The sequence below is a fragment of the Vicugna pacos genome, chromosome 18 (genome assembly GCF_048564905.1).
Source record: "Vicugna pacos chromosome 18, VicPac4, whole genome shotgun sequence".
Lineage (NCBI taxonomy): Eukaryota > Metazoa > Chordata > Mammalia > Artiodactyla > Camelidae > Vicugna > Vicugna pacos.
The window spans coordinates 45,132,922-45,153,312 of NC_133004.1; the positions used below are offsets into that span (position 1 = coordinate 45,132,922).

The 20,391-nt window shown below is 36.7% G+C and overlaps 1 protein-coding gene across 2 annotated transcripts in view; it reads right to left on the reverse strand.

The window, feature by feature from the left end:
* The window catches only part of SDK1 (sidekick cell adhesion molecule 1), a 719,511-nt gene that overhangs the window by 688,538 nt on the left and 10,582 nt on the right, over nt 1-20,391 (reverse strand). The window contains exons 1-2 of one of the 2 annotated variants that reach the window (XM_072943396.1): nt 18,849-18,967; nt 13,234-13,301 (exon numbers count right to left, since the gene is read on the reverse strand). The exons of the other annotated variant lie outside the window; for it this stretch is intronic. Of the exons in view, the coding sequence (XP_072799497.1) occupies nt 13,234-13,273 (40 nt within the window). The 5' untranslated portion in view covers nt 13,274-13,301; nt 18,849-18,967. Of the gene's footprint in view, nt 1-13,233; nt 13,302-18,848; nt 18,968-20,391 lie in introns of those variants that run through there. 2 annotated transcript variants of the gene reach the window in all.

The window sequence follows — 20,391 nt, forward strand, 5'->3', positions numbered from 1 at the left end:
ATGCAGGGGGAGAGCACGCTGGCCCGGATCTCAAGCTACCCACGTTCTAGTCCTACCTGTCATTTCCTAGAGCTGTGGCCTGGGATCCTTCCCTGGTGCCACAGCAGCTGAGTGTGCACCCAACCTGAAGAAAATCTGCACACTCCAAACAGTTCAGTCAGAACAGAACACAGCACACAGCTTCTGAACAAGCCTGATTTTACCCGTGGGAGAAAGAAGAGCTACCGTCCAGATGCAACTTGCCAGGGCGGGGGCTCTCTTGTTACCATAAGAACAAATTTCCACCCCGAAACTTCATTTCTGTATAGCATTCTAACCCCCCTCAGTTATCCCCTTCAAGATTTTGCCACACTATGTCCTATCCAGTATGTCCCATAAATTGAACAGCTTTTTACTTAAATTTACAAAGCTCAGTAACCTCATACTTCTTTTATAAATGGATATCCACCATCATTTATCCTAAACAAAGTCTTCATAAATATATACAATCTCTTTAAATGAAAAACAAAAAGTAAAAACAACCCAAACATCTGTTCATCAACTGACAAATGAATAAATAAAATGTGGCATATCCATACAATGGAATAATATGCAGCCATAAAAAGAAATGAAGTACTGATACATGCTACAAGGTACATGAACCTTGAACACATGATGCTAAACAAAAGAAGGCAAACAGAAAAGGATGGCATACTATATGACTGTTAAATGTCTGGAACAGGCAAATCTATAGAGACAAAAAGTGGATTAGTGGCTAATCTAATTAAGTGCTAATTAGAGACTGGGGTTAAGTTAGTTACCCTAAGACTCTCTAACTCTAAGACTCTAAGGATAGAGGGATTACAGCTAAGTTGTTTGAGGTTTAAGGTGATAAAAGTTCTAAAATTGACTGTGTTGTCTGGTTGCACAACTTTGAATATACTAAAAGCTACTGAATTTTACACTTTAAGTGAATGAATTGTTTGGTATGTGAATTACATCTCAATAGAGCTGTTTAATTTGAAAAGCATATAAACAAGGAGATCAAAATGAAAAAAGGAGAAACAATCTTTTTCACCCCAGTGTTATAAGAGTACGTCACGAAGGTGGCCCAAAGGCACAGCAACTGAAAACATACATGAGTACAAACAATTGTCTGCAAAATGAAAACTGACATGTCTCGTAACAAACAAATTTTTTCAAACTGGCATTAACAAAATGTGAATTAATTTAAATGAAAAAACTTAATGTTCATTGTATTTCAAAACATACCTAAATAATGGCTGCAACAAGGGAAAGGATAAATAGCATTTATGAACACAGTAAGATACATTTGTGAGAACTTTTGTTTGGGTAATTCAACACTATCAGTGTGTTTAAATGTACATATCCAGCATTTCCATTGTAGGAATTACACCTTTTGGGTTTTCTTGCAAAAAAAAGATGTCGAACTATATATATAAAGATGATCACTGTATCACCATTTCTAATAACAAAAAAGAAAACAACTTACAGGTCCGTCAAGGACTGGTCGTGAAAGTTGTGGTATACGTGGAATACCACGCAGTGACTGACAGAACTATGAGTGCACTTACAGAAAGATCTCTAAGACACATATGAAAAAGGAATGGTCGATATAGAGGATATATAACTCTACCTGTATGATCTTTTAAAAATACACATATATACTAACATTAACAAAGATCTGGGATGGAGAAAATACAAAAAAAAAACAGTTACCTGTGAGTAGAATGACTAGGGAAAGGAGACATTTTTTACATAATGAGTTTTTCTGCTGTATGATTTTTTTTTAACCAAATGAGTTGTTGTTCTTTATAAATAAATATATTTTTTAACCACAGTGCCTTTCTGTGTGAAGTTCGGGGTATGGCTTACAATACAAGCAATCTATATCACTTAAACTAAGATGTTAGCATGATCTAAAATGAAATCATCATAATTTGCAAGTAACTTCAATATATACGCCTAAAAGCAAATTCAAAGAGCTCATAAGCGTAGACCTTAAGTAGGCTTGATTCTGCTTTATGATACATTACTTCATTTCAAATAATTCAAAATAACACTATAATGCACTAATCAGATGGGATGAAGTGAAAACATTTTGAAATATCTGTCACTTGCCTCTAGAAGACCTCTCTTTGTTTAACAGCTATAATATTTCAACTATACATTTCAACATTATTCTCCCTGTTTTCAGAAGGAACACTGAACATATACAGAATAATACCATACTAATAATCTGTTATTTTTAGGCTATCCTATTCTGAGTATGTTCTACACCTTAATCTCATTTCCAAAGCCTCCAAAGGGGATAAATGCGGAAAATTATTATCATCCTCTTTTTATATATGCATAGTGATCAGGTACCAAAAATGCATAGTAGATCACTCAATATATGAAACAATTATATCATAGGTTCAAAGACCCTTTGGGCCAGAAGTGTTTCAGAATTCAGAATTCTGTGTGTTTTAGAACAGTAATAACACAGCACTATGTAACACCCCCTGGGGTATGGGAAAGCACAATATAATCTAACATGTTACTATTTCTGCCAAGAAACGTATGAATATTCACACCAAGAAGGATAAATAAAGACATATACATTCAGGTCAAGTTTTGCCTCCAATGAGTTATAAAAAAATATTTCAGAACTTTTATTTTGAAACTATACATAGGGAATTCTGGACCTATCCTAGGCAACCTTCTAGCCAGAAAGTTATTCTTTTCTACAGTGTTTTCTTGTATGGCAAAATCACTTTAAATTTCAGAGTTAAATTCTTTTTTGGAGATACGGGTATGTAGAATAAAACCTGACAAAGATCATCTCAGGTTTTCCTTGAAATCCAAAAGCATCATTCGTGCCAATAACTAATCACTTGCTTTCATCAGCTATATATAAACAAAATCAGTAAAAGCTAAGTACGAGAGCCACAGGAAAGGATTTATTGCTACTTAATTAGTAGCTTCTTCCTTGCTATCTCCCTGAAACCCTCCCACATGACACAACTTTAGATAGTTGCACCCATTCACCACCCTCTTTCCTCAGTTTTGTCTTAACCAAACTAAAGATCCCCACCAACCTCCTCTGTATGACTACGCCCTAATTTCCCCACACTGACCACTCTCTTGTGGATGTGCCCATTTGTCAGTATCCTTCTGAACATGTCACACCCAGGACTAAATGCTGATGTTATCTGACCAGCACAAAGTCTAGTTACTTTCCTGGAACTGAATATTATCCTTACATCCAACATCTTAAGATTATTAAACCTAAGTTCTAAATTACACTAATGCAACTGGTATAAAACTAGAGAAAGAAAACCAACTAATTCACTGCTAAATTAAAATGTATAACCACTTTGTACCCAACATGTATATAAAAGAATACGCATTCTCAGTAACAGGTTAAAATAAAAATGGAGTGTTAAGCAATAATTTACTACACATTAAATGATAATGTCTGGTACTTGCTTCACAATGAATGGGCGGAAGGGAACAGGTGGGATGTAGAAGAAACAAGATTAACAATGAGCTAAAATTACTGAGGTGAAAACCTGGGTGATAGGTACATATTCCAATACTGCACATGTTTACATTTTTTTGTGATAAAAAGTTACAGCAATAAAAAAATAAATGAAAGATAAAATAGGAACAAAGAAGCTATCAGTTTGCGTATTTCTGACTTGCAACAATTTTAAAAGACCGACAAAGCAGCAGCTGGTGAGAAGTTGTGGAAATGAGGACTTAGTCAAAGTATAAATTAACACTACCTTTCTCAAGGACAGCCTGGCGATACGGAACAAAATGGACATACTCTGGGATGCAGCAATCCTCCTCCAAGGTATCTACCCTAACTAAGGTGATTATCAGACAAGCAGGAAAAGATACATAACTAACCATATTCATCACGTCATGATTTAAGGAGGAGAAGAACTTGAACAACTTCAATGCCTATTAATCCGAGAGTTAAGGAAAATCTGGCTCACAGTGGAAAAGTATGCATCTATCCATTAAAAATAACGGTGCCTGTCTATAGTTATAGATTTGAAAAGCAACAGATTGTTGAGTGTAAGATTAAAGAATAGCATACAATTTGATCCCACTTCTATGGGGATGTGTGTACTTATACATATGTTAACAATGGTTAATCTGTGGGGAGGAAGACTTCTGTTGATGTTTACTTTCTTTTCTTTCCCAGTTTAATTTTTACTATCTTTATAGTTTTCTACACTCAACCTTTTTTTTTTTAAAGAACAAGTAGCATTTTTACAAATCCTAAGCCATAGGCGGAGGTTTGGGGGCGGTGGCGGCTAACCATCTTATTGGTGTTACATTAAGAGATATTTAACAAGTCATATACAAATGCCTAAGTATGTAATTGTCTTTTTCTTTGGTGGGCTCTTTCTCCCAAAGAGAATGCATATGGATACAACCAAGGGTGACGGTCTTTTTCAGGTCTCTCAGAGGGAAAATGTTTGACTCAGGCAATCTAGTCATGATTTCTAAAAGCCTGCAACTTTTACTATAACCACCATCTATAAGCTCTTCCTGCTCACAAAAAATTAGTTGAATGAAATGTCAGAATTTCAAGGGGTCTGAGGATTATGCAGTTTTTTTTTAATGTGTAAGACATTATTCAGCAATGGTTCTAGTGCTTTCAAAGATATATAAAACTACTATTCAGCAATACTAATAATTTTACACAAAAAGCTGGTTTATTTTGTTGATTTGCACTTTAATACCTTAAGACAGTTCTATGATGGAAATAGTTACTGTTATATTCTACCTTCAATAATTAAAATCATTATGATCCCTGGAAACCAGGATTACATAAAACGAGCTTTTTCACATGATTTTAATAAAAAGAATTGTAAGTGTAATGTCTAAATTCTCAAATTAAAATGTATCCAAATTTTTCTCCTTTTAAAGTTAGTATCCTTTGAATATTAATGAAAATAAAAAGTAAAATTACTTATGTCATGTATAAATATATGCAATAATCAGTGAGGTTAAGAGAAATACAAAGTAATAGGTTAAGATGACACATACAAAGGTTAGGATATTATGTGTAAGAATGGGACTGCTAAAATATAAGTAATAAGAAAAAATAAGCTACTGATCCTCAGATCGTGAATCTTTGAGTATCAATGTTTATGTTATGGTCTATTACTTTAAGTTGTCAAATTTCTACATTAGAATAACACATCAGAATCTGTGTTTCAAGACGGACCTGTGAGACTCAAGTATCACCAAAATGTGGTGAGGAAGACAAGAAGCTGTCCTTCACGGTGGGTCTAGGGTTCTTTTTGTAATGGTGACAATAAATGCAATTCTAAGGACACATAATGAATAGGTATTCCATCAGCAAATTCTACCTTGTTATATGGGGCTTGAATATAGTTTCCTAGAGCTTGTTCTCTGTTAAAAGAGAAAAATTCAACATGGAAAGCTTGCTGTATGCTAAAACAGAAAAATTCAGCACGGGAAAAGGACTTCCTTTCAAATGTTGGACCACAAGAACTTTCAAACATATAGATTCTGCAATCTCGCCCTTTACTTTTTTGCTGTGCACAGGTTTAACAAAATTAAAGAGAAAAACTAAAATCTCTGGTCTTAAAGATACAAAACCAACCACCACTTCAAACTGACCCCATTAGGATGACTTTCTTAAAGAACAGTTTCCAGTTTCTATTTTATTTTAACAGCAAAAGTTAAGAACCTACTCTTGTTTTGAGTGCAAAGCTCATTTTTATAACTAGAAGTTAGCTATACAGTGAGAGTTCATTTCCTGTTACTGAGCAGATAAGGAATCTAGCCTCACAACACCTTTGCTCACAAGGTCCCATCCTCTGTAAGAAACAAACTTTCAAGGGCTACTTCTTAACTACTCTTACCCCATGCTCCAAACAGGTTAAAGGTCATCTTTTATACCTACCTCTTAAAATATTTTTTAAAAAGGACTAAGTAGACAAAAAGTTCATCAAATTAATGGGCAAACAAAGCACTGCTTTCAAAGGGGCCATACAGCAGTCAGGCTTCTGGAACACTGGTACGTGTTCTAATGTTTTGATTCGAGAATTAATTACATATGTGTGTTCCATTTGTGAAAACTTATCAAGTGATATATCATTCGTATACCTTTCTGTACATCTACTTCAGTAAGAAGCGTACTTTTAAAAAACAACATTCTGCTTATAATTTAAAAAAAAAGTCTACTAAATGGTTTCAAATGCTAAGATAAAGGAGAGGAATGTCAAGAAAGATAATCTGAGCCTGAATCTGCAATGTGAGAAAGAGAATCATGATTCACATCTCCCTAGAACAATATATACTATACTTCATTATGGGGACCAACAGTCCATTTAAACTCATTTCTCTCAAGCTTATCTTCACATTATGAGATACATCACATGACTAAAATCCTTGTCACATATGCAGCAATATGAGATCAAAGGGCTTGAAGAAATGGAAACAGGTCATATAAACCCTGAAATTAAAAGGCAGGGAAAGATATTTTACTGGATAAAGCAGAACCTCTACCCAAACTGTCAAAATATCACTAAACTATGAGCACTGCAGTAGGCAGAATTTCAAAAATGTCCCACTCCAATCTCTGGAACCTGTGAATACTGTGATGTATGGCACATTTTAAACCTCCAGCTAGGGAGACTATCCCAGTGGGCCTGATCTGGGCACATGAAACCTTAAAAGCAGGAAGTCTCTCTGGCTAAAAGCAGCAGTAGTCAGATTTTCAGAGCATGAGAAGGATGTGGTGTGCTGTTACTGGTTTACAGATGGAGGGGTCATGTGAGAAAGCACATGACCTTAGGAGCCTTAGGAGCAGAAGAATGGCCCCAGCCAACATGGAAAAGGGACCTCAGTCCTACAACAGCAAGGAACTGAACCTGATCAACAGTGAACGAATTTGGAAGTGGACTTTCCTCTAGAAACTCCAGCTATATTATGAGCCACCCAAATGCTGGCCCGCGTTAACCATATTTTTTCTTCCTATCTTTTACAGCAAGCTCTAAAAATTCAACAAGTACAGGCATAAAAGGTGATGAAGAAAAAATTACACAACACATTCATTCATTCAACAGGTATTTACTGGGTTCATATTATACAGTGGGCACTGTGCCAGGTGCAAGGAATAGAATAATGAATAAAATAATCCTATATTTTGAAGTTCCCAGACTGGTGAAAGAGACTGACACAGTAAAGTATAATGAGGAAGGTACAAAGATAGGGAGACACACAGGATACCGTGGAAGTCAAGACAATTCTTCACGTGGTGGACACTAAAAACAGACAAGCTGCAAAGATGTGGTGATACCTGAGCTGAGATTCAAGGAATAAGCTCACGTTTACCTGGCCAAAGATGGGGTGAGAGAAGGGGGCTGGGGGCAGCATTCAGAGCTAAAGGGACCTGCAAAACAGAGGCAAGGAGTTAAAAACAACATAGCGTGCTGGGGAGAAGGGAGCACAATTCAATATTCTGAGAATGCCAGGTGAAACCAAGAAGAGATTACACAGCAGAGGAAACAAGGCTCGGATTATGAAGATCCCCAAAGGCCTCAGTAAGAGCCATTATAAGCAGAGATTCATAGTGAGACTTCTGTTTAGGAAGCTATGTGGAGGCTGGATTTGACCAAGAATTGGGCAGAAAAATCAGTCAGAATGATGAGGACAGATTTGAGAAATATTTAGAGAAGTAAAATCCAAAGGATTTCAAAACTGACTAAGTGGATGCAGCAGGGGAGGAGGAAGAATCAGGAAGGAAGAGGCAGACTCAAGATGAATCTCAGGATTCCAGCTGAAGTGACTTAGTGGATGATGGTGACACCAAGAGATGGAAAATACTAGCTAAAACAGGCTAGGTTACAGAAGAACAAGAGAATAGGCTGGAAAGGTGTTTAGTGACGTCTAGAGGCAGGTGAAGAGCTTCTAATGCTAGGCTCAACTTGGTAAGCTTTGGAAAGCCAAATAAAATTTCTAAGACTAAAAAGTAATCCCCAAGGTATTCTTTGAAAAGGCTGTTAGTCATTAAAATAGCCCAGACAGTAGGTGGACTCCACATTCAGGTTGAGGCAGTAGAAAAACAGGGAATGTATATGAAATATCTTCCTGTAGAAACAATGGTTTTATTTCCGTATATGGTGTGAGGAAATGTTCTAATCTCATTCTTTTACACGTTGCAATTCAGTTTTCCCAGCACCACTTATGAAGAGACTTTTCTCCATTGTACATTTTTGCCTTCTTTTCCATAGATTAACTGGCCATAAGTATGAGAGTTTATTTCTGGGCTCACTATTCTGTTCTGTTGAACTATGTGTCTGTTTTTGTGCCAGTATTGTGCTGTTTTGATTACTGTTGCTTTGCAGTATAGTCTGAAGTCAGGAAGTGTGATACCTCCAGCTTTGTTCTTTTTCTCAAGACTGCTTAAGCTATTCGGGGTCTTTTGTGGGTCCATATAAATTTTAGGATTTGTTCTAGTTCTGTGAAAAATGTCATGGGTATTTTGATAGGGATTGCATTAAATCTGTAGATGCTTTGAGTAGTATGAATATTTTAACAATATTAATTCTTCCAAGCCAATATCATGGGTATCTTTCTTTGTATCATCTTCAGTTTCCTTCATCAATGAGTTCTATTCTTCAGAATGTAGGTCTTTCACCTCCTTGGTTAAGTTTACTCCTACGTATTTTATTCCTTTTGATGCAATTTTAAATGGGATTGTTTTCTTGTGTTCTCTGATAGTTCATTCTTAGTGTATATAAAAAGCAACACATTTCTGTATATAAATTTTGTATCCTACAACTTAACCAAATTCATTTATTAGTTCTAAGAGTTGTTTGGTTGAAGATTTATGGTCTTCTACACACAGGATGTCATCTGCAAATAGTGACAGTTTTACCTCTTCCCTTCCAATTTGGCCACATTTTCTTTTTCTTGTCTAATTGCTGCAGCTAGGACTTTAAATACTATGTTAAATAGAAGTGGCAAGAGTAGGCATCCTTGTCTTATTCCTGATTTTGAAGACCTTCAGCTTTTCTCCAATGAAAATATGAATGATGTTATCTGTGAGTTTGTCATAAAAGGCCTTTATTATGTTCCCTCTATACCACTACAATGAGTATTTTTCATCTTGAATGGATGTTAAATTTTGTCAAATGCTTTTCTATTAAGATGATATGTAATTTTTATCCTTCCTTTTGTTAATGTGGTGTATCACATTGATTTGCAAATACTGAACTATCTTTGCAACCCTGGAACAATCCTACTTGATCATGGTATGTGATCCTTTTTATATATTGTTAAATTCTGTTTGCTAACATTTTATTGAGGATGTTTGCATCTATATTCACAAACATTGGCCTGTAATTTTCTTTTGTATAGTGTCTTTGTCTAATTTTGGTATCATGGTAATGGTGGCCTCATAGAATCAATTTGGGAGTGTTCCATCCTCTTTAATTTTTTGGAATAGTTTGAGAAGGACAGATATTACCTCCTCTTTATATGTTTGGTAGAATTCCCCTGTGAAGCCACCCAATCCTGGACTTTTGTTTGCTGGGATTTTTTTTTTTAATTACAAATTCATTATCACTGCTTGTAATCAGTCTGTTCAGACTGTCTATTTCTTCCTGATTCAGTCTTGAAAGGCTATCTGTTTCTAGAAATTTATTCATTTCTTCTAGGTTGTCCCATTTGTTGGCATATAATTGTTCATAGTATTCTGATTTTTTTGTATCACTGTGGTATCAGTTGTTACTTCTCTCAATTTTTTTATTTTGCTTATAGATAGGCAAAGCAAGGTCTGAGTAACATTTTTAAAAGGAAGTCAGGAAAAGGTGAAAAATATATTTATTTATGAATTTATTCCCAAAATACATGCTTACTATAAGTCAGATATGGTACTAGATGATGCAATGTCAACTCTGGCTTGAGGGATTACTGTATTTGAGGTTCTGCTGGGATGAATCAGACCCAAAGCTCAGATCAGAGGCTGGAATGAGGAGATACAGATGAAGTCATCTGTTTAGAAACAACAGCTGACAAAGAGGAGATAAGATTATACGGAAGAAAAGGCCAAAGATGAAGCCCTGGGGGAATGACTACACTTAGGAGATTAAGGAAAGGGAGGAAACAGCATAAAACTTTACACATTAATTCCCTCAAAATGCTCGGCTATAACTGATTGAGTATGATGCAAGTTCAAAGTTCTGAGAAAGACACACTCTCTAGAATCAAGGGATCTATATACTACAATAAGAGTTTATGTGTACATAACTATAATACTAAATGGAACTTACAGGTATGCTATAAAAGTTGGGGCACTACTCTAGATTGGGTAAATTAGGGAAGATTCCATCAAGCAGAATGTATCTGAGTTGATCCTTCAAAGAGGGAAAGCATAGACAAGAAGGTAACGTAATAAAAGGAAATGATAAGCAGTAACAATGGCAGACTTTTACAATATTTTAGTCAATTTTTGCAGCTACTCTCATTTCATAAAGGAAAATGATAATCAAAAAGTTGAATGTAGGTAACAGTATGTTATGGCAAAGAAGAGGGACACTCTTCCTCAGTTTGGTGCAGATCCTCTTGATGTTTTGTATGATCAAGAATCAAAATCCAAAGTGGATATTCACTTAAACGTTTATATTTTAGTTGAAAAGAATATAGCCATGTATACAAAACATAACAATGCTCTCCTGTAAAACACTCAGGAGTACCAGTAATAGGGGCAGCCACTGACCTGGGTAAGCCATAACCCTGACACTCTACAGCAGTTCTCACAGGAATAAAGAAATGATGAAATGCAGTTAAAGCACTAAAGAAAAAACTCAGGTAAGAATAAGTGATTTTCGCTTTCAAAGATATCATATTTAAGACTCTGGGCCTTTGCTGCAGAAATCCCACTTCAAAAAAATCTATCACACAGATACACCAGTACAAGTGTAAAATTACCCACATGTAAGATTATGCAATATGGACTATTTGGAATAGTAAAAGACTGGAAATGGGACCTAAGCAATCTGGATACAGGTTGACTAAACTATATCCATATAATGAGGTACTATGCAAAGACAGCAGGTAGCAGGGGAAGGAGAAAAGAGAAAATCCCTATGTACTAATATGGAGAGATTTCCAGATTACATTGTTAGGTCGAAAAAAATCAAGTTACAGAAAACATTGTAAGCAATATGCCATCTTTTATATATGACTGGGGGAAATAAGAATGTGTGTGTATATTCATTTGTATTTGCAAAGAGAACACAGGAAGAATAGGCAAGAAACTAACAACAGAAGGAGAGAAAATTACAAATCATATCTTATAAGGGTTCAGTTAGTATTCAGAATACAAAAAGAATTCTCACAACCCAACAAAAAGACACTACAATTCAAAGATGGACAAAGAACTTGAGACATTTCTCCAGAAATAATATACAAATGCCTAACGATCATATGACAAGATGCTCAACATCATTAATCATTGGGGAAATGCAAATCAAAACGACCAAGACATACCACTCACACCTACTAGGATTACAAAGTAGGAGAAAAGCACTGGCAAGGATGTGGAAAGACTGGAATTCTCACACATTGCTGGTAGGACTAAAATGGTTCAGCCACTGTGGAAAACAATTTGACAATTTTTCAAAAAGTTAACCATATAATTATCACATGATCCAGCTATCCCACTCCTAGGAATATACCCAAAAGAAATAAAACCAAGTACTCAAATGCACGTACATACATTTCATAGCTGCATTATTCACAACAGCCAAAAGGTGGAAACAATGCAAATGCCCATCACTGGAAGAGTGGATAAACAAATTGCGGCAGACACATACAATAGATTATTATTTAGCCATAAAAAGAAATGAAGTACTGATACATGCAACAATATGGATCAACTCTGACAACACTGTTAAGTGAAATAAGCCAGACGCAAAAGTTCTCATACTGTATGATTCCATACATATGAAATACCCAGAATACGTACATGTATACAGACAGAATATGGATTTGTGGTTGCCCAGGGGGAAGGGCTTGGGGTAGGGGGAGCCGACAGTTACTGCTAATGGGTACAGGTTCCCTTTGGGTGATGAAAATGTTCTGGAACTAGACAGAGGTGGTGACTGCGTAACACTGTGAATGTTACCAAATGTCACTGAGCTATTCACTTTTAAATGGTTAATTTTATGTCATGTGAATGTCACCTCAATTTTAAAAAATATTTTTAAAAGAAATAAGCTAATAAAAATGGTTACCTGTGACAGGGGAGGGGGCAAACAGACTGAAGGGAAGTGTGTAAGTAAGACCTCTCTGTAGACACTCCTACACGGTCTGACCTTTGAATCTGATAAATATGTTCACAAAGCAGTCAAAAACAACTCCACATTAGTTTTATTAAATCTAAGCTTTAAAAAATAACTTCTCTTTTGTTACAACATGACGAGTGTTTCTTTGCAAAGTACTTTCTTTACAGTACCTTTAAGTGTGTTTTGTTTTATTTTCTTTTGTTTTGAGAGTGTGGCTTTTTTGAGTTCTTACAACAGCATGACAGGTTCTGATACCCTCCCCTGATTTACACTTCTGGGTTGAGACAGGGGTAGCAGGACAGGCCAAAGCTCACTGCCCACAGCCTAACCAGCAGGACCCCACCATCAGCACTGCAACAAATCATCTCAAACTCAGTGACCTAGGAAAATCACAGGTGAGTTTCTAATTCCTTCTGGCTTTGATTTTGAGGCTTCTAAGCAATCTGTCAAAAAAAATATTCTATAGCATCATCTTTCTTCTGGATTTTTTAAGATTTTCGAATTTCAGAAAAAAATTATTTTCACGTATGATAAACACACTTAATAGTTTTCATTCCAAAAGCCTTTAGTAGATAAACTCTGACAGATCTTCAAGTTTTAGCACAGTAAGATATCCCTACATCCTATGTTATGTTAGCAAAAGTTACATTTCGGAAGAAAAATACAGGACTTGTGATCCTCTCTGTCAAAGTCTACAGGCTACATTCACTTGTCCTCGAGTGCAGGGTTTATAAAGTAAGACTGTTTAGCTTTAGCCACACTGTTCCTTCGGTACCAAGGTACTAATTTTTCTAATTCCTGAGATCTATCAAAACCATTATTTTAAACTTTTGTTTGTCAAGCATAACCCTATATATAAAGCTTGGTCTTATTCTATAAGCAGCAAAAGATGTATGAAAGGTCTTACCTGATTTCTTAATAAAGATGAGTAGTTGAACAAGTTTCATACCTCAAGCAGGACTTATTCTGGGATAGCTGTAATTATTATTTAAAAGAGAAACTGCTTAAAATACATGATATTTTTACTAAAATCTACAAAGACTATGAACTGGCATCATAGATTTGGTTTGACTTCTGATGACTTATTTGTAAAGAATAAAAATTAGTCAAAATGCTTCCCCTATCTTTAAGGTTTTCATACACCAACCGAGAAAAAAAAATTAATAGTAAACAAAGCCAGTTTTTTTTTTAAGAAGGACCTCTGACACTGAAATACACAATTCCAAGCACTAAGCAGCAATTTACAGGAACATGAGTTCTTATTCTGTATAATATAAAAATCTATTTTTTTAACTTGTAGCTTTCTCCATAGAGTTCAAGGTATTGTATGTAAAGAAGAACAGGGATAGGAAAAAAAAAAAAAACACTAACTGCAGAGGAAGGCAAAGATGTCCGGAAATTAGAATGTCTAACTCTTTCAGTACATAAATGCATGTGAGAGGGGTAGGGAGAGAGGGGAAATTGTGTATGAAGCAGAAGCATTTGGTGCTTCTTAAACCCACACATCAAAATAGAATAGGGCAAGGAGAAATGAATCTGGAAGAATCATTTCAAAAGGCAAAAGAATTATGATTCTGCCACACCATACCCTCCACCACTTCAGGGCAATTCTAAAGTAAAATTCATTTTCTCGCTTTCTCAGAAAGCTTTGGTACAGAGTTGACTCGTCATCTCTTTAAATGTTCAAGTTTTCAGAAAAGTAAATGGAAAAAAAAAGGGACTGCTAAGAATGGGTTAGATCTAGGCAGATGGAAGAGGAAATCCGATTTTTAACATAGAGGAACAATAACAAAAGTTAAATCCTTGAAGAGAACATTTCAAATATATTTCAATTGCTACATTTCTACGTATTTCCTTCAATGATTATAGTTCTACGGCAGAAAAGCTGTTTGAGTTGGCAATAAACAGACCAGGGACACGCAGACCATCACCAGGTACCTTGGGAGTGGATAACAGATCCTTCTTCATCGCCACAGCATTATGACAGAAACTCAAAAGGGACAAAAACATTAAGATTATCAAACAGTACACGTACGTATCATCCAAGAAGTGAAAACATATCAAGGCCAAGAGGCCAGAAAACACACTCCTGAAAAGAGGATAAAAGAAACCTCTAAAACGTAAGCCAGCTTGCTGAGGCCACACCAGCCAGTGGGTACAGAGGAAATCACACTGATGTGAATTAATACCTTAAACTGGTCAGCTAAGTCCTCAGATGTACTTCTGGGCACTCAATCACCTTAAAAGGCCCTACACAAGTGTTCCTGGTGCACTAATCCTGGCTGCGCCAAGCATGACAGCTTGGCAGACCCCTGGCAAGAGAGACCCATGTCTCCCCTGTGGAAAAGGGTGGGGGCTTCCTGCAGCCAGACTGCTTACACCCTGAAGCAGAACATTAAAATAGCTTAGTAATGTAGCTCATCTAGTTGATACACACCAAATTTTTTTTTTCTTTTTTAAAAACACACCACACTCTGTACTATTCCCTGTGAGGATCCATGGCCTGACTTACCCCTGACAGTTTTAGTTAGCAGTGGGTCGTCGTACCCCCCCCCCGACCCATACACGCACACACACACACTCCCTGTCATGACTGGCCCTGGGGACCCGCCTCCTCACACTGCCCCCAGGCAGGCCCACAGTTGAAGTGCTGCAGAGGCATCTCAGGCCCACATCTATTACTCTCTGCCAGCTGCCACCTGTGTCCATATCTCAGTTCCACCCCAGCTGAAATGCCAATCACAAAAAGATTCATCCTGTCAATAAATTTGATTGCCAATATTAAATTCACTCCAGAGTACCATCAAGAGAAATAATCCCTCTCTGTTGAGGTTTTATGCTAAACAACAATTGATGGTACCTAACGCAAAGGCAGGAAGGGTATGATAGGTCAGTAAAGTCATCAGCAAGCCAAGAAACCTCAAAAGTAAAAGAAATACATAACACTATTTATAGGGGAGAAGGTGGGGAGGGAAAAGGCAGAGAACATGAAAAACAGATTGGAAGAAAAGGACAATCAAGGAAAGTCAAAAGGTCAAGAAACATGTAATGCCTTCTGTGTATTTTATTTTAGTTGAAGAAAGAGAAACACATTAGGGGTTCATTTGATCTGAAAAATTAATGAACACAATAATAGTTATGATTTACTAAAGCAAGACACTGTGCTAAATGCTTTGCATATGTTAACTCTTCTAATCCTTATAAAAAACCTTGTGCAGAGATAATAACTTTTCATTTTATAACTGAGCAACTGAAACAGACAGGTTATGTAATTTGCCCAAGGTCGCACAGCTTATAAAGGCAGAGCCAGGATTTGAACTCAGCTCTAAGAGTCATGACACCATCACATTATAATGCCAATATACTACATCCAATGGCTGAAAAGCACATTTTCTATGTAGGTGTTTTAAAATGAACTATATCTGTATTTGCTTATATGAAATGATCTCTAAGATACATTATTAAATGAAAAAAGACAACTATTCTGAGGCCAGTCTCCCAAGTACGTAACGGTATGCTACTATTTGTATAAAGCCAAAGAGTGGGAGAAAAGATAGGCATATATGGTTGCTTTACACATAAAATATCACTGAACAAATATTCAGACTGGGAACAGTAACGGCCTCAAGCAGAAGGGACCAAAGGACTGAGGAACAGAAAAGCAGATCCTTTTCACTACATATACTTTGGTAGGATACAACTTTTTAACCCATGCGTGCAATTTTTCATGAGGAATAAGCACTACATAATAAAATATAACTGTAAAGTAAAAACCTGTCATGAAAGGATACATTAAGCCTCCTTGCTTACCAAAGATAAATAAAATAGAAGCTTAAGAACCACAAAGGCACACTTATTTTAATACACCATCTTCTCTAGATGTCTCCACCTGTAGAAGGTACCTATTGACAATGTTCGCATCCTAAACATAGACCACATGTGCTATCACACAAAGAAAGGACAAATTCTGCTGAACATGGGAAGAGAGACTGCAGGTAGGAAACCCTAACGAGATAGGGAAGTACAACGGCCACTCAACAACAGTAAGCCGAGAGAGACAGGAACAGGCAGGTGCGAGCCCGCTCCTGGCGGGCCCGGAGAAGCACGGCTGTAGAACGCAGCAGAGCCTTGGAAAGAGGGAAGGAAGATACAGGCACATAAGCACCTAAAGCAAGGTAAGGGAATGGAATTCTCACTTTCCACTTAGTCTGGACAGATGGAAACAAAATCAGAATAGGCAAAGACCAATTCCATTTGTTGTAATTCCAAGAATAACATGTCCATTCAGAATCAATATATGTTCCTTTGCTTGTCTTGAAATATTTACCTTTAGAATCTGTACAATTTTTAACTTATAGTGCAATTCAAAATTACTGGCAGTGCTTAGTAAGCCCTCCCATTTAAAAGGTTTGAATATTGTTTGCTCAAAGAAAACCAACTGCAGCTAGCTTAAGCAAATGGGTGACATACCAGAAAACAGACTTGAGGAAAAGCTGAACATACAAATTTGGGGACAGACAAAACACAGAGCAGCTCTGAGGTGGCAAGATTTGTAGAACGCCATGAAAACAAGTCAAGATGACATAACAGAGAAATGGCCCCTGGGCCCCGCTGTATACCAGGGCCATTCTCACAAAATGGTGCCTTTTGTTGCCTACTACATTACTGCATTCATATGTAACAACCTCCTAATTTGCATTTATATTTAATATAAATTTATCGATAATTCATAATTTATGAAAACATTTAAATTTAAAATTACTAATTTTCATTTACAAACGACATGCTTCAAAGTTTTCATACAGAGTACCATAGAAAACTTGAATTTATTAAATGTATTCAATATCAGAGTTGTTATTGGGAGAATGACACTAGAATCATAAAACAAAGATTAAATGGCACTAATCAAAAATCGAGGGTACAAATGTGTTTATCAATCCATCTTTCAAAGGAGTTTTTGTTCTTACAATGAGCCTGTAATTTAAGATATTGCATGCCTTTTTCAAGTAGATGAACAAAATAAGACCCAGAAACAGTCATTTAAGTTTCCTCAAATAGAAAAAAAAAAAAAACAAACCCAAACTCTCAGGTCCCCATTAATGCAACCTCAGCCTGAACCACTAAACCATGGTAAATAATTGCCTTCATAATTTTTTAAAAGTTATAAAATACTTATTGTTTGAAACTTAGAAAGTGCATAAAAAAAGAAAAATTTCCCGTAACACAGATAAAAGCTCTTTAAGCAGGACCGTCTACTTCCTTACTCGCCATATATATTATAAAACAGTAATTTCTTATCCATTTCTGACTTAAAATTACACCCCTATTACTTTTTTAATCTATTACACTTTTCTGTAAGATTTTATATCATTTCTTATTTCAAATGCAATCTAAGCCCATTACAGAAAATCTGAAATTAGAGAAAAATCAAAGGAAATAAAGTCACTAAGAGACAGCTGCTGCCGGAATCTTGGCACACTGCCTTGGCCCAGACCCTTTTCTACCCACATCTGTATGAATGACCCTAAGTCAGAAACTTCCCACCACGTGTGCTCACGTCACACACAAAGGGCAGCAAAACCGAAGAACAGGGACTCGGGAATCAGCTCGCACTGCATTCAAAGCCCAGGTGCACCACTTAAGTGGGTGACCTTAACTTCTCTGCACCTCAGTTTCCTCATCTGTAAAATAGAGCTGCACAGAAACACCTTAACACACTGCCTGGTGCATGAGAACACTCAACAACAACAAGCTATTGCACTGTTACACATCATGTAAAACCTCATTTTTTTACCTAATATATTCTGAAAATCTTTCCATGTCAATTAGATCCAGTTCTTACAATGTTTTTTTAATACCAACACAGTACAACAGTTTTCTCATGTGCCACATCAGCCACTAGAAAAGATGTCAGGAAAATTCAGATCCTCACCATTTTGGTCAGGGTTGCCTGACACTATCACACACAGGACAGAGGATTCCAACCAACCCAGCTTGTTCCCGAAAAGAGGGGAATGAGAGTCAGAGCAGGTTAAGACTCCCAACATTTCCTCCACTAAATGATCTGGAAGAAGTCACAGGGCAAAAGGGGTTTGGTTGTTTTGGATTTTTTCAATGTATTTTATTGCCAATAATATTTGTGATGAAATTCAGCTTATTGACCTCAAGAAAGAGTAAGTTATAAAGCAAAAAACTTGTGTTTAAAAAAAAACTCATAAGTTACCTCATTTTCAGCTAATAAAATACTAAACTATGAATTTTAAGTTGCTACAGAGGATCCATCTACATAGAAACATACCACTATTTATGTTCCACACTTGTGATCCCACAGAGAACAGCAAAGTTAAAGATGTAGATGACCACTGGCTTTCTGACTATAATACCGTGATACTAGATGTAAGTAATTTTCAAAGGTCAGGAGTTGGTCAAAACCAACCAGCCACCCATATCAAGGTGACACAAAATGGCAAATGTCTACATTCTCGTCTGATATTTATCGTCAATCATTGAGTGACTTCATACCTGAAACATAGTCCTCCCTCCACATGCATGCTTCACTTCAAATGTTGTTAAATGTAGTTTACCCTTGTGCATTTGACCTAGCTCTCTGAGAGCTAAGACCCAAGTCCCATTTTTCCACAGCTAAGACCCCAATTTGGAATGTAAAGGAGGTGATTCCGGAATGTGTTGTCTAAACATGAAGGTCTTGGTGTTTGGTCCTACCCAGTGAGAATTCTGTCATTACCTAGACACTGAGTTCCTCACTCCTGCTGCTCAGTCTCTTTCTACCTGAATCCTGCATGTTCCCAAGTGCTAAGCTGAATCCCCAGACTCTAACACGACCTGCCTGCTTGTATCCCCACTAAGTTGCTATTAAAGCTGATCTCCTAGATTCTCCTCTGTCTTAGCACTTTGCTGTCTGTACTTCACTCCTTTCTTCAGCTTTCAGTTTCTTTCTTCTTGAAGTACATCTTTTAGTAGTTCCTTCTGCAAATCTCGTCAAGCGATCAACTTCATCTTTATCTACAAAGCTTTCATTTCACTTTTACTCTTGAATATTACTTCATATGGATATAGAATGCCAGGTTGGAGTTTGTTTCTCCTCCAAAGCACTTGAAGATATATTCTATCATCTTCTGTTACCAAAATGTCTTCCAGTCGAGACAATGGCTTTCCTCAAGTTGCTTCTTTCTTGTTTCTTGCGTTTCATCTACAACATGTTCTAGGTATGGATTTATTTTTATTTATCCTCCTCAGGGTTTGCTTTGCTTCTTAGACCTGAGAACTCAAGCCTTGCATTTATTATGGAAATCTCTCAGCCATTGTATCTTTGGATAGTATCTCTCCCACTCTATTTCCTCTTTCTGGAAGCTCACAGAAGGTAATACTGAACTTTCTCAAACTAAAGTTCATGAGTTTTAACCACTCATTTTCCATCTCTTTATCCATCAGTACTATATTCCAAGCAACTTCCTCAGAACTCCTCAATGACTAATAGTTTTCAATTATATCTAGTCAGCTGTTTAACCTGTCCATCAAGGTTGAGGTTTCTAGGAATTCTATTTGGCTCCTTTCCAAATCTCTGTGTTACTTTTCCTAATCCGTGACATTCTTTCATTGCAGTCTTACCCTCTTTGTCTCTAGTAATTTCAACCGAATGGTTTCCGTCCTGTGTCCCAGGAGCACCACCTGGAGTACCAATTCTCCTATATACAACATCTGCCAAATGTCCTTCGGAGTGATTCGTTTCCTTGTGTGGCTGGCAATGTTTCATTGCAGGGTCATCTTTAGCATGAGCTGTTTCTTCAAGAGTCCTAGGTTGTTCATCTGCTCTGCAGGACAGTTTCACACTTAATTTCTAAGGGCTCCATTGGTCCCTGTAGTTCTGGACCGGATTTTGTGCTAACTTCTCAGCTTGAGGGTTAGCTGCACTGTAAGCAATGTTAAATTTTAACCTACATTGTGAAGTGCAGCTTTTCTCTTTTTTTATTCCTAATTATGCAAAACCCCAGGAAGAGAGCATGTTTTTTTGCACTTCCTCAGGCCAGTGGGCAAGGCTTTTCTA